This window comes from Limulus polyphemus, unplaced genomic scaffold (assembly GCF_000517525.1).
Source record: "Limulus polyphemus unplaced genomic scaffold, Limulus_polyphemus-2.1.2 Scaffold1328, whole genome shotgun sequence".
Lineage (NCBI taxonomy): Eukaryota > Metazoa > Arthropoda > Merostomata > Xiphosura > Limulidae > Limulus > Limulus polyphemus.
The window spans coordinates 212580-228858 of NW_013666938.1; the positions used below are offsets into that span (position 1 = coordinate 212580).

Consider the following 16279-nt stretch of genomic DNA (forward strand, 5'->3'; position numbering starts at 1 on the left):
GAGCTTGTTTGCCAGTCAATAGCTATAACCACCAGGCCAAATAATGTATGAAAAATGTATTGTGGTTTCGTTTATTGCTTCCTGATGAGAGGAAAACGGTGTTTCAAAAATTTGTCTTTCATTTTGCCTTTTTGCTCGGTTTTAAATAATTCTATTCTAGACTTCGCCAAAGCAAAAAGTAATTTTCATTTGCTATATGAAATAGTATCTGAACTCAATTGAATAATTATTAATATTTTTTTATCACTGTTGTACTCTAAGAGTTCAGGAAGAATTCGGTTATTAATTCATTTCTCAATAATCTATACATAAGGATAGTATCAGCAAGACTCTCTACTGTTATCGTCTTAGTTTTATTGTGAGAAATATTGTAACATCCTAACGATAAAATCAGTAGCAAATTTTTCCAAACAATACAATTTGTTTTAAAGAGTATTGGGCAATAAACTTCAAATAGTAATGCTACCCATTTCTTGTGTCTTGCAGCATGAAAAGTACACTGAAAACACCATGAAGTTAATGCAACTACATTGATGGGAGTATGAAATACATTTTCAATGAAGCGATTAGTGAAAGTAATGTTAGTCAAACGAAAACAGTGTGAAACTTTGCAAATTCACAGAGTGGGGTAAAATTGTTTGGTAAAATCATGGGTAAACAACAATGAAGGTAGTATTTTAGCTTGAAAAACAAAATATTTGCAAATTAAAACAATGAGTAAACAAAAGAAATGTTTTAAGATAATTTATAGGAACCACTAGATATTTAAATGTAGGAAGTGAAACTAACTACTACTTTATTATTTTTCTTTTATTTGGCTATAACTGAAAAGATTTGTTTTGGAATTTCGCGCAAAGGGCTATCTGCGCTAGCCGTCCCTAATTTAGCAGTGTAAGACTAGAGGGAAGGCAGCTAGTCATCACCACCCACCGCCAACTCTTGGGCTACTCTTTTACCAACGAATAGTGGGATTGACCGTCACTTATTAACGCCCCCACGGCTGAAAGGGCGAGCATGTTTGGTGGGATGCGGATTCGAACCCGCGACCCTAAGATTGTGAGTCGAGCGCCTTATCCACCTGGCCATGCCGGGCCAAAACTGAAAAGAATGGCACCAGGTTTCTTTTTAAAATAAATAACAGTAGAAGGCAAGCTCAGTTTTCTTGAGTAAATAGTTTATTTCAAATAAATCACCATACTATAGCAAGTGTTTCAAAATTAATCCTACAGTCAGATTATTATTATTTGAATGTTAACTGCAGTACTCTTACAGACCTGAAAAAAACAACAACTGAAAATTTAAAAGTAGGATTAAAACTTGAACAATATCAACTGTAACATTCTCTTATGTAAGAATAACATCATCAACAATTTCACATTATTAAACTCATCCTATAAATTTTTCATCATCAACTATTTGCACTTGTCATATCTTACAGTATTCTGTTCAGAAAATGATTCCCATAACAAAGCTTTAAAACTGTTTATGTATTCACAATCTAATTTTCTGTTGTGACAGTGTTTAAGCAAAGAATCCAAACAATGCCAAAAAAAAAGAAAGAATAACCAAAACATAGGTACATAGTTCTTAAATCAATAGCTATGGTTATGAAAATAAACACCGTAACTTAGCTAAATAAATGTGAATCACAGTTGTACTCCAAGTTATAAATATGCACATTTCGAACACAAGAATTTTAAACACAAAAATATACAACTTTTTACTACTATTTTTTTTTTGCCATCACCGACAGATTATAATTTTTAAGATTTGTTGAAAGCTTTCTGATTTGGAATTATAAGCCTTCAAATACCCAGGTTAACCAGACTGGCAAGTCACGTTAAGTACTTATATAATTGGTTCATATCCTGTTTTTGTCTTGATAAGTGTTTATATTGGCTAGGGCAAATTAGAAACATAATCCAACAACATTTAACTGATGAATTCTAAAACCAATAGCATTGAAATAAAATTTGAAAATTTAGCCAAGAAATGACAGAGTAGGACGATAATTAGTTTTATTACAATGTTTGCTTTAAATAACAAAATTAAAGTAGATCATATATACACATTCTCGATTCCTGTAATTCATTTTGATTTTGAGGGTTTGAAAAGCAACTTACTCAATACCACCAGTTTAAAACATGTTTTAACAACAACAACAAAAAATTATATCCAAAATTACAAAGGAAGTATACTGAAATGTGAGCAAACAAATACCGCTAAATGTCAGCAAAAACTTAAAGACATAATTGCTTAGAAAGTGGGATTAAGGTAGGAAAACTTTAAAGAATCCAGGCTTAGCACTCGTGTACTTCAATTCAGTACCAAACAATTTAATGTGAGGTATACGGCTCCGAGAAAAAGGAAGGTGAAATTGCACGGAAATCTAACACAGTGGGAAATGTGGAAATAAAAATATGTAAGTTACAAAAATGTTAGTCTTGGCATGCAAACATTTTCGCCCACTGAAAAACATGATATGAAGCTAAAAATGATCGAAAATACTATTCACTTGTTGTAATGAATTTTTAAAATTTTTAACATAAAATAAATCTGTGTTCTAAACAGAAAATTTTTTGAATCCATAACCAGAAGAAACTACAAAGTAATTCAAAGCAGTAGGTCTGAATATACATTTATTGGTTACTGAGGTAGATGAATGTTCCATTTTGATACAAATATTGTTAAGAAAAATACCTTTCTGCCATTAACATTGTCATAAATGTGTAAACAAAAATGTTAGATATGAATAAACACCTTTTTTTATAGCAATTCATTGTTATTGATATATGCAGTTTTTAATCCACTGCTCGAGTCAACATTGCAGAATTTATAGGTAGAAATATCAAAACAAAGAATGAGCAATAACTTTATGCAAGACTGTTCTTTATTCTTAAACTGTCCAGTCCTAGATAAGACAGCCAATGCTACATATTTACTTTTAACAAGGAAAACTTTTCCAGTTTTCTCTTATAAATTTAAGGGCAAAATAGTTTTGAACATACCTGTTTAACTATGTTTAAGTACCTAACGAGAGTGGTTAAATCATCAAGTAACTTGTGTATCGTATTGATCTCAAACCCACAAAAAATACAGGATATGATATTAAACCTTAGTTAAAGTACAGTTATAAAACAAAAACTTGGTTAATATATATAAAAGATAATGAAAAATATTCAGTTTTGATAAAAGAAAACACCACAATACAGCCTACAGAATGGATCTGTTAAAATTTGCTGGAGTGATGATTGTAGAAGTAAAGGAGAGGTCACATTCAGTCTTTATTAGAGGAAATGATAAATCTTCATTCTTGAATGTTGTCTGAAACATTTTCTGTAACATATTAAAATGTGTTTGTTAACCTTGAACGTCTGTGGATATTTTGACCTCAACACATGATGTACATAATCTGCAATTTACTGTTACCAGTCACATTAAATACTAAAAGGCACAGATGTATATAATCAAGGTGATATCTCGGTTACATAGGAAACATGCCAAAAAAGTATGGTAAGTAGGGCATAATCTACAACCCTTATCAGCTTAAGAGTGCTGAGCCTAATCTACAGCAACTTTCTAACACCCAGTCTTCAAGCAGCCTCATTATCAGTTTCCTAAGTACAAACTTGAATTTAGAGTATCATACAATCTGGACAGCACTGGACTTACCCTAAAACAACCACCAGTCTTCAGAGAATAAAACTTAATGTACACAATAACTCATCAACTAACATCTTATAAATCACAATAACTGTCGTAGACTATGTTTCTGATCATCATTCTTCAGAGAACAGAGCTTAATGTATATAGTTCCTTGTCAGTTAACATTCTCTAAAGCACAAGAGCTGTTCTATAAGTTTCTGACCACCAGTGATAAAACAAACTATGGATAGCCTAATTAAGACTTAAAATATTATTCAAATTTCATAATATTTGGCACCCACTGTGACCACTGAATATGACTTTTTGTATTTATGTTCTCACAAATTGTTTATGAATTGTGGAAACAAATATTAATCTTTGGGATATAATGATAAATTACAAATCCTACATACATTATGCTCCTCTTTCATTCAAAAAGTAAATGGTGATTTGTATAACAGGTATAAAAGCTTAAAAGTGTTAGATCTTTCCAAAAAAGAAAAGTGACCATCATACAGTTTAAAGGCCACAACTTCAAAGCTCTGTCCTTAAGAGGCAACAAGATTCTTGTTGTAATCTCAAGCTTAACATCTTTTATATATATATATATCTAAAAAACATGATTGTTACATGCATAAGTATACAATCAGATTACTGTCATTTCTCACTCAATATCCATATTACATTTTTGTTTCAACGCAAGATGAAATCCTGTATTGTTCTGCCCAAGTACACTTCTCAGAAACTAATATCTCAATAAACACAGATGAAATGATCTCCCCTAGTATTAAAATACCACATACATTCATGATTATACTTCACACAGTTACATCTTCAAAATGAATGCCATCTGAAAACATTTCAAACATAATACCACATATACTGGAACAAGTACTGACATATCTCATATGAATATGAAATCTGATAACTTTGTGACTGAAATATTGTATATCAACAGTGCTTTAAGCTTAGTATTTAAGTACCCAAACACCCAAATATATATCATCATATTACAAAAATAACGTCTCATTGTAAACTAACATAACACACAAAATTTGCTCTTAATATTTTATCATCATCACTTTCCTACCTTTATACACATGGAATACTACTGACACACATATATATATTTACACACAAACAGATTTCAATATGATGAAACAACTAATTTTAATCTGATATTTTTTTTTCCAGTATAATAAACAAAGTCATAAACTTTAGACCATTGGTAAGTAAGTGTCAAAGCGAACGATGTACAATATGCTATCTGCTAAACCTGCACGTATATGGTAGAAAAAAAATTGTTATAAATGTATCAGAATGTCAAAAACTTAATATAGTGGGCAGTGAAGTAGAAAAACCTTCACAATATGCATTATACACAAGAGTAAACACATTGCAAAAAAAGACCCAATAGTTCAGGCCACTGTTGACAGCAAGAAGGTTATAACACCCCGCCTTATAACAGGAACTACAGGAAAATGTAAAACTGACGTTATTCCAGAATGCATCAGGCACGCAGTATGAAAAAAATCTTTACACCATATGCAATAATTATAGCACCAAATACAGAATTAGAGGACAAAGTAAGAGACATGCTATTTTAAAGACAAAATATTTCCTTGTTAGTTTAGTAAATATAGAATGAAATACTTGGAATTATTTTCATGCACTATAGAACGAGGGATTGAATATTATAAACTATGTTGCAAAGACAAGAAAAATGTGGCAAGTTACAGAGACGAGAACAACGTGTCACAAGTGAAAGAATAAAAATGTGATATAAAATACAGTTTAATAATATGCAAGTATGTTACTGAAACAGCATATATATATAACTAATAACCTTTAAACGTAATCTTGCCTCCATAAACTTAAAAAAAATAAATCACATTACTATGTTGCATGAAGCTCAGTAGGTATACAAAGGGATTACAGTTCAATTTTACACAGGTTATTTTAGTAAACATAACTAGAAAAATAATTTCATGTTACTGTAATGCATAGAGCTCACAATGAAAAGTTTAGTTTTCTTGTTCTTCATTGAATAGAATTTTAGATGAATATTAATAACATACTAATGCTGTAATATTGCTTTGAACCTGTTTTTCAGATTCACATTGAAAGTTTCACCCATCTTGTTTGTATTTTTACAGGTGGTGGACATTCTATTATTTTAATTGTAAGCACATTAATGATATATAATGAATTATTATCACATTCCCAGAGGTCCCTGAGAACTGGAAATCCCTGGCTGGTGATGAGGCATACCACCTATCAGAAGAGATCCTGAAAGAAGTTAAACAATACACTATTTTTAATTTTCTCAATCTAACAGTTTCGATTACACTTAATAAAACTAAGACATAACAAGCCAGAAGTGTTGAGATTATAAATAAAAGCATTTTCACAAATTTTCTGTTGTACCAAAAATAATAAATAAGTTTTACATTTTCTAAGAAGCAAAACAAACCATAAACAGAAGCTAAAAAATTAAGTTATTCAAACCAAAAGTCAATGACATAGGAGTTGAATTGACTGAAGCCTCAGGTTGAATGTAACAAGGAATTGTAAAGTGATAACATTCAAACAAGTGTACAACTGACTTAATATTTCTGGTTTAAACACACGTTAATAAATATGAATATAAATGTTTTATAATATCTTAAATGTTTTGAAATCATTGGTATTATTTAAGATTTCTGATATTTTGATGAAAATTAATTTAATTAAGCTAAAAATTGCAAAATTACTTCATTTTTTACATTGTAGTTTGTGCCTGATTGTCTATCATATGATATTCCTTACCCACAACTGTTTTTGTGTGGTATTAAAACACACTGAATTTTGTCATAAACCATTATTGTTTACTTTCAAAAGTCATAGTCAGTAATCAAATCCTCTTAATTTTCTTTAACCCTCACTTTACCAACTTGTTTTTATGGTGTTTAATATTTGAGGTCCACATAATTCATCATACTGAGTAATTTTTGTTTTGTTTTTCTTTCAACATTCACTGTAACGAACATTCCAAAAAGCTGTGGATGATATTATTCATTTTATATGTAACATACATAGAGGAAATCCCATTTTTTGCTGAAATTTTTGTGTCTGAGGAATCCTGTAACCAATAAAGTCATAGACCCACAAGTAATTTGGCACATAAATAATTTAGAAACATATTTCAAAAACATGTGGTGTTCATATCAACTATTGACATGATTATAGATTTCACAGTTTCTTCCTTTTTGTCTTGTCATTGTAAAACAACATTAACTGATTATTATAGTTAGCAATAAGAAATGCATCTAAGTTGCCTTAGTACTTTTTTTTTATATAGATTTGTAAAAACAAAATTAACTACCTGTAATAAAACCAGTTAACTGGGATGTAAGCTACATATTGGTAACTAGAGAATACCTCAAGAACTGAACACCATATTATCTAAGAGGCTACTATGATCCGATTAACATACAGAAAACAAACATAAGAATGAGTTAATAGCTTAATGTAAAAAGAAAATAGAAACAACAACCAAATGGCTAATAAAACTAACTAAATCTAAGATTGGTGTTCAAGTTTGGTTCATGAAGAAGGTAGAAAATGGATATCAAGATGAACAGTGAGTGAGTGCAAAAAATAAAGAACAAAGTTTCGTACAAAATCAAGACACTGATAACATCAGAATGGACCAGAAATCAATTTAAAAAACACTGTGAATTCCACAAGAACTTCCGTGAAAAAGCAAACATCAGATAACCTTACACAAATTAGTAGAGAGATATGAATATGAAGGATTGTAAAGGATAGAATAATAATAATAGTTCAACTTCAGTTTAGCAAATATAAATCACTGAATCCTTGTTTCCAAATTAAATTGGTAAAGTCTAGGATCGTATTCGGGGTCCAACTTAAAACAAGCAAACTAGAGCCAAAAACCTCCATTTCCAAGTTGATTTGGCCCACTTTAAAGTATTTCAAAACCTTTATTGGGTACAAAAATTACCACAACCAAATGCAAGAAAAACTGTGATTATATTTGTATTTGGGATAAAAATTGCAACAACAACAAAAAAATCCAAAAATTAATGTATTGTGTGACTATGTATAGTCATGGATTTATACAAAAGGTACACTGGACCACCTGGTAGTCAATAACGTTACTGAAAAGGGCAGTAAACTAGCTATAAAATCTCAGTTATTTCAACATGTATTTGAACATTTATGGTTCAGATATCTAGTATTTTATACTTAGAATATAAAAAAATTACTGATACACACTACACTACCTACTCTCATCTACAACACAAACTCCATAAATGTTAAACATTGCTGCACATAGTTGTATTTTACAAAATAGCAGCAATAACACTTATCTTGAACAAAACTACTAAACTTATTCATACAACTATTGCACTTTTGTATTTCTATAAAACTAAGTCACTAACTCTCATTTCCTAATGAAAGGAAGAAGACAAAATTTACCATTGCTAGGATTTCCAAGTCTTGGCTGAACTTGATTTGGACCAAAACTCATTTGCTGGACACCAGAAGTTAAATTATTCATAACTGCAAAAAAAGGAAATATAGCACAATTACACATAGCAGAACTAATATTTCACTTACAAAAGGAAAAAATGGAGTAGAGTTAATTTAGGTATATTTGGAGTGCTAACTAGCTTGTAACTGTATTAGTTTGTTGCAATGTGAAATGTCAAGCACAAGCAAAGAAATAAAACCAATTTGCCTAATATATGTAACGAAAATCACCCTATACTAGATTTCTTATATCACAAACATTAGGCCTATTGGTTTCACTACTTTCTCAGATAACACTGTAATATTAAATGCTTCATACTCCATAGAAAATGTCATTTTGGATAAATTTTTACCTGCCACCATCTCCAATCCAGATTACACGTTCTGATATTGAACAAAGGCCTCCTGAGTAGTGATACATAGTGGATAAAGGAAAAGAGTTAAAATCCTACTTTTTTTTTTATATTTCTCTGATTTGAAATCTCTAAGGAACTAATTACACAAGAAACTGCAGTCTTGTGTGGCTTTTAATCATGAACATTACTTCATGTTTAAATTTTCCATACTTCATGTTTACACTTTACATTTCCATACTTAATGTTTACATTTCCATACTTAATGTTTACATTTCCATACTTAATGTTTACATTTCCATACTTAATGTTTACATTTCCATACTTAATGTTTACATTTCCATACTTAATGTTTACATTTCCATACTTCATGTTTACATTCTACATTTCCATATCTGCTTATCAATTTATGGTTGGCGAGTTATTATTTACCATTTTTTATACATCAATACGAGAAAAATGTAGCTGGGAAAAACTTACTAAGAATAAAGCCCGCCATCATCATGAGAACATATAACTAGGTTTGCTCATTTTAAATAATTCATCACCAGTATTCTTTTACATTAAATTATGTTTTCCTTGATTGATGTTGTCATATATTGATTTTCTGCTACATTTGCTCTTGCATTTTATATATATTAGATTACTTGCCTGCAACACTGGTTCCTGAATTATGTAGTAGATTTCCTGCTACACTGGCTTCTGAGTTATATATTAGAACCTGCTACAAAGGTTCCATATTCATGTTCGATTACCTGCTGACTAAATGCTGACTACTTGTAAGAGAATAATAATAATTAGTGTTGGTGCAAGTTATGTAACATGTTAATTATGAATATTATTTTTTAATTATACTGTTTTGTTAATGATTTCACTATATGTTGCACGCTCCAAAATTTCTGCACTTCCAAATTCATGCAGAAATGCATTTTTGTGCATGGGAATGTAAAAGTTACATCCACCGACACTAGAGAGAATGTAGCTTAGTTAGGTAGAGACCTTTATCTTTCACACACTGAAAAGATAAAATGCTTCCTGAGTTCAAGTGCAAGTACCATTTGTAGCAGCTTTTACTTAAAACATCTGCAAAATGACAGTAAAATTTAATTGATAATAAACAGTACATTCAGTTGTCTTAGTTATTAATATTCCTACTGTTTTTTGGGTAATGTTCCCCTTCCTTCTTCTGGAAGATACAACCCTTGATCAATATTTTTTTAAATCACATGATGTAATATAGTTAAAACTGTAGTAGTTTAACTTTAATGAAGTCAAACTTCTTCCCTGTCAGTGATGTCCTTTGATTTATTTCCTTTTCAAAGTGGAAATATTAAACCAATTTGCGTGAGTCTTGGTAAAATTTAACTAAATAGTTTCAAGTTTCACTATAAAAAAAAATGTAATTTTATTTATTTCCATATACATTTTCATGTTGTGAAATTCTGCAAAATTTCTTCAAGAAACTATTTTGGAAAAAAACATAAAATACTTGCTTTCATTGTAGAATTTTCTTATTGTTCATCAGAAAGTTGCATTTTATATATCCAATCTGTTTCAATTTGATTGAAATATTCATTAACATTTTTTTGATACTTTTATTTCGATGGTTACAGTGGTCACTTCTGGCTAAATAAATCATTCAAAACAGGGCAAAAAACTGACAAAGATTTCTCTGTGACCTATGACCTGACCTGTCACAATGGGGTCAAGTTCTTTTACTTATCTACATTGTTTGAACACAATAAATAAGGAACTGATTCATTTTTGAGTAATCAGCATATTTTTGCCATCATTTATCCCACTCTCTAAACCCAACTAAGCTTATCAGATGTCTTTTCATAGAAGAAAATTGCCATAGCTTTCAAACAAATATGATTTAACATGAAAAGGTTTTTTCATGAACTAAAGGAATGTCTAAAGAAACCATAAAAAATTCCCAGGTCTGCAATTTGGTCCTAATTCTTCTAAAATTCCTATCAGAAATTCAACAGTTCTTTTTTAGCTAGGTCTTATTACTTTCCCACAAAACCATATATAACTTCCCACACCACTTTATTCCCTCCATGGTATTTAAAAGCATTTTGAAAGCTATTCTTCTTTGGTAGTTGTTCACATTGTATGTCAAAAGGTCATAAATAGGTTGGAACAGAAGCCTTTAATAATAATCATTACAAAAAAAAAAAAATATCATTATCATCACAAGAAAGACAAGATATGGTTAATTGTGCTCTAAAGGGAAGGTAGTTTCATAGCAAATAAAAACTTAATCTTTGAAATGGGAAAATAAATTCTACAGAAAAAAAAAATTGATAAGTTTGATGTTTAAGATAAGATTCTTATGGAGAAATGTTTGAATTTTTTTTTATAATTTTTCCTTATAAATTACACTAAATAAATATTAAGAATGAAAAAATACCAGTTCTAAACCATTTTTGAGTAAAGTATTGTTGAAACAGAGTTAGAAGTATTAGTTTAACTTAGGTTTTAAAATCTGATATGCATAATGTTAAACAGAGCTTTTAATACATTAAAACACCAATCTTTTCATATTCAGTTTTAGATTACCTTAATTGTACAAATATTATAGTTTTTAATATAGGTAATCCATATTACTAGATTACTTTCTATAAAAAGTACACACATGTTGATGTGCACAATTCTACAACAAACACTTGCAGCTTAGAAGCATTAGAAAAGGCATTGTAGGTCCAAGTATTGGTTAAGATTGAGTAGTGTGGTTAGTTGTATAAACCTTTATTGAAAGAGACATAAAACATTGTAGACTGTGATGAAGCCATAAGATCACCTAGGAGCTGACCAGATGATGTTACTGTACTATGGTGAACCACCACTCATGGAATATCATGAATAAAGCATAAGGGGCATCCTGCCCATCCCTGCTGTTCATCGGATTGAATAAACTGAGGTTGGTTTGCTTTCAAAAATTTTGGGAACTTGATTTACCTGTTGCACTGTTTCCAAAGCACTGTTTTTCAGGACTTCCCAATGCATCGTCGGAGAAAGAGCAATGAAAACTTGCAAATGGTCTTGTGGAACACCTTATCTCAACAGTGAAAGTAATAGACCTTATAGATCTTATGGTGCAAATTTTGGATATCAGTATACATGGACAGGCACCACTCGCCACAAAGTGAAACGGAGAAATGTAATCAAATAACTTACCCACCCAGAGTTGTACTGACATGTTGAGAATGGCTACAGGGAAAAACGATATCCAGCTGAGCAGGAAACTGCCAGATGGTGCAAGTTGTGCAACTCAAAATTGTGGAAAATGGTCACATGTTAGCCTGGATAATCCCCTCCAAAGGACAATGGAAATGAGCAGCCGCAGACATTAGGAGTGATGATACACAGAAAAATTGGCAAGATTCAGGTGAAAGGGAGGAATATGCAATACAGATAACCTGACAAATCTAACCGGTGATGGGTGAAATATCATGAGAAATGGAAGAATTCCAATAGATAAACAAATGAGAGAAAGAGCCACAAAAGGATGCTGTGCATGACATATAACTCTGTAAAGCACAAACTGGACATAGGAGACGATATGGATTAGACCGGGAGTAAATATGAGATATGGAAGGAAGGGAAATAACTGGAGAAGAAAACACATGGCACAAACAAAAAGCATATGATAGGACTGCCCTATAGCCCACAATGGTGAAAAGGACAGACCCGTGTCAAACAACCATGTAAAAAATCAGATACCTGAGGAAGGTGAGGCAAGGAAAGAGAGAACAAAGCCCGAATATTCTTCAATTATATTGATACATAGACATGGATGAGGAATGGACAGTGCGAGACAACAGGGACACTACATATGTGGATAGTCCTGAATCCCTCCCAAGGGACTGGAAAAAAAGCCATGCATGAAAGAAGAGTGTTGGAACAGATGGATGAAGATCAAAACCAGGTCACCAATACCCGGCCTTCTTGGAGACAATGAAAAAGCCAGAACAGAATCCAGGAAGCACAGGTGAAAACTTGTTTGATGGCACCCTTGATGAGAAAGTCTTGAACCACTTCTGTGAAACACTGGTAGGAAATGGGATCTTGAGGGGGGGGGGAGGTAAAGTGGATAAGGTGGGAGGTGTGAGGAAAAGGAGAGAGAGAGTCCATCCGAAAAGACTTGAATGACCCAAGGGTTTGTTGAATGATGATATTCAAGTGCATGAGCCTTTGCAGTATGAGAGGGCATGGCATACTAACCCCAGCACATAATTGATCTGCAAAATGTTTAGTATGGACCCCAATATCAGGGGAGGGACTCAGAACTAGGTGCTGCAGTTAATAAGGAAGGAGAAGGATCAAATGACACAGGTGACAAAGATAAAACACAACATATCTGTGATATCAAATCTAAAAATGGTGACTGAGGTCTAAGTGCTTCAACAGGTTGAGACCGTGCCTGCACAGCAAAGGAAAGGGGGGGAGGCTGTCCAAGTCTGCATCATCTTGATCTAAGACCTCAGGTCATGGCAAAATTGCTTATAGATCAGGAGATCCCTCAGTCCACAAGAAGGAAGCCATCCTTTAGACTAACTATGGCCTACACTTACTCTGCTGATAACGCTGCACCTGCAGCCACTGTTGTGGGCTGTTGAATGCCAGAACCGTCAGTAGCCAATGCAGTCGTAATATTAAGTTGTGAGTTCATAAATATTGAATAACTACCAATAAGTGAGTGAGAAACCAAATTCATAATTAAATAAAGAAATCCAACTTGATAGTGGATTATAAACAATACTCTGAAATTTAAAAATTAGTAACTGAATATTTACAAAATGCACTAAAGAGAAAAAAAAGTTTGAAATCAAGCACGTCTTGACACTGTTGTGCCACACCAAGAAGTGAAGATTGGGTTCAGTTGATTAGAGGGAGTCAGCTGCGATAGGAGAGTTTGTCACACTCCTATTGGTGGAAGATTGTCACATGCTAATTTGCATGCTTAAATGCAGCTGAATCATATGGTTTGTCTTTGGAATTGGGTGGGAGTTTCAAAAGGCTAATGGGAGATACAATTTGCATACTAGAAGGCAGTCAAATTGAGATTAGCTGTAACTGTGACTGGAGGTAAGTAATCATATTGGAACTTGCACACTCCTTTATGCGTGTTTCTAATTAGCTATTGGTCAAACTTATATATCTATAATTACACCTAGGATATTTAAATTCATATCACCTTTTAATTCAAAAATTCTGTCTCTATATCTGAAAAAAATTCATATTCAATTTTTAGGTTATAAAAACTACTCTTTAAATCAACTTCTGGATAGGATGATATAGCTTACATAATTGATTTTGTTACCTTACATTTAGCATATGCTTTTTTTATATGGTTATATTATACTTATTGTTTGTTTTGGAACATTGAATTTTATTAGTTTAAAATTGTCAAATTTATCTGAACAATTACGTATATGCCATCTGTAATACTATTTTTAAAACCATTTTAATTTAGAAACCTTTAAATATTGTTTAATTCCTTATGCAAATAATCACATATGACAATTATTTTATAAGCATGGTACATTAGTATTTTAAACAGGTGTTAAATTTTGCTCAATCTTATAAAAGATGTTATTAATTAAAAAAAATAAGTGAGAGTTGAATGAAGTACTTCATCAATACATTTCTTCAGGGCTACAAAAGCAAACACAAGAACCTTGTGCACAAGCTTTTCCTAAAGAACAGAGCTCAATGAAAACTTCCTGTTCCATGTGTGCACAGTGGATTTATAATGGTTGCATGTTATAGTTAGAATAGAAAAACACCAAGCTGAACTCTACACACTATTAGGCTATCGTCCTGACATCATATTACTGAACAAAAATATCATCTTTTAGTGGAATGAATGGCAATAAGTTATGGATAGCTCCATCAAAACAAAGCATCCACCCACATGCAAGAAACAAATATAACTGGGAATTCATGCAATACCATTCACAAATGTCTTCCATAGACTTCTATGCTTTCAGATTGCTTAAATGAGCCTTTAGAAGACATCATTCATGCCACTGATGAACTTTAGAAAGAATGTCTAGACAGGAACAACACTGACCTCAATGTATTGCACAAATGTCTCAAGAAGTGGAAATGGCACTGTAGAAGAGCAACAGTACATAATAAATCAGGACCAAATCACACAGAATACTATCACTGGTGGAAGAGGAGGCTGTTAGCTCTAGGTTTATATCCTTCTACATAGACCAGTAGGAACATCCATATTACCAGTCAGATAGTTAAGTGTTGAAAATTTTACTGTAAGAAAGAGGGTGTGTGACTACTGGATAGTTTACTTCTGCATGCATGACTTTAGTATAACATTTATTACCTGCTAATTTATAACTGATACATATATAGTTATAAAAAACAAGAGGTATTATCATATTAGTTATATGTACTTTAATACAAAAATATGATGTTATTTCACCTACATCAGGTAAATATGATTCAAACAACAAAATGTATTACCTGCAATACATTTGATTACTGCTAAATGTGTTTCTCAGATTTATTACCTGCCATTTGATTCAGACTTGGTGGTGAAGGTTTTGAAGCCAATTTGCCCCTGCTGAGGTCTTCCACATTGATGTTGACATTTCCCATGTTGCTCCATGTATTTGTAGTTTTCTGTATGGTTAAGCAGATACAAACCGTTATCTACATTTCAAACAATTTAAAACTAAAGAGAATTTGTCTAAATCTCTTTGCAAGACAAATACTGTTCTCACCTTCACTACCATATATGGTGGAATATTCTCAAACACTTGTGAAAAATTATCCTTGTGATTCACATAAATATTGATTAACATCATTATTCCACATTTCAATCATTTCAAAACTACACTAAGAAAGTTCACCACTTAATCTCTTACTTTGTGTAAATTTCTATGATCAGTGTTACTGAACTACTTGCTTTTATGAGTTTCTTATGTGTTTATGAAAACTTTTAATGTTAGTTCACAGTGTAATAGTATGACAATAATTCCTAAATCTCAGTCACTTATCTAAAGAAGGAATATTTCTAACAAATCACAAAAACCCCATTGAAGGATTTTCTCAAAATCAAATATCCCAGATCTCCAGATTCAGAACTGAATAACAATAAAATTCAAAACAAATTCAAAAGTTATCAATAGTACAGCAAATGTAGCTAACAGTCAACATGCAAATTCTGGAATTAGCAATGTTATAATTTATACCGACTTCCTGTTGCAATTAACTAAACACACAACATTAAGGATATCCCTAAATTAATATCATAGTAGTGTTTATTGTTTTGAATTTTGTAATTTTTAGCTAAAGCTCTTGCTTAGAGAGTATTCTTCTGTACTGTATGGACATGTTAGCGCTGGTTATTTTGTTAGATAGATGTAACATTCATCTCGGTTGTATGGACTTCTCCATGTGTTATTTTACCAGGTGGATCTAACATTCTTTGATGAGTGGAGTTATTATGTACTTGTCATATTACTAGGTATATTTAACATTCTTCCTTACTGTATGGACATGTTAGCGCTGGTTATTTTGTTAGATAGGTGTAACATTCATCTCGGTTGTATGGACTTCTCCATGTGTTATTTTACCAGGTGGATCTAACATTCTTTGATGAGTGGAGTTATTATGTACTTGTCATATTACTAGGTATATTTAACATTCTTCTGCACTGTATGGACATGTTAGCGCTGGTTATTTTGTTAGATAGGTGTAACATTCAT

General features: G+C 31.9%; 1 protein-coding gene across 2 annotated transcripts in view; it reads right to left on the bottom strand.

The window, feature by feature from the left end:
- Positions 1 to 1153: 1153 nt before the first annotated feature.
- Positions 1154 to 16279, bottom strand: part of LOC106463118 (clathrin interactor 1-like) — a 41324-nt gene continuing 26198 nt past the window's right edge. The window contains exons 11-13 of one of the 2 annotated variants that reach the window (XM_013923092.2): positions 15080 to 15191; positions 8131 to 8214; positions 1154 to 5934 (exon numbers count right to left, since the gene is read on the bottom strand). In XM_013923092.2, coding sequence (XP_013778546.1) covers positions 5861 to 5934; positions 8131 to 8214; positions 15080 to 15191 — 270 coding nt within the window. In that variant the 3' untranslated portion in view covers positions 1154 to 5860. Of the gene's footprint in view, positions 5935 to 8130; positions 8215 to 14645; positions 14820 to 15079; positions 15192 to 16279 lie in introns of those variants that run through there. The other variant, XM_022390537.1, reaches the window with a different exon arrangement.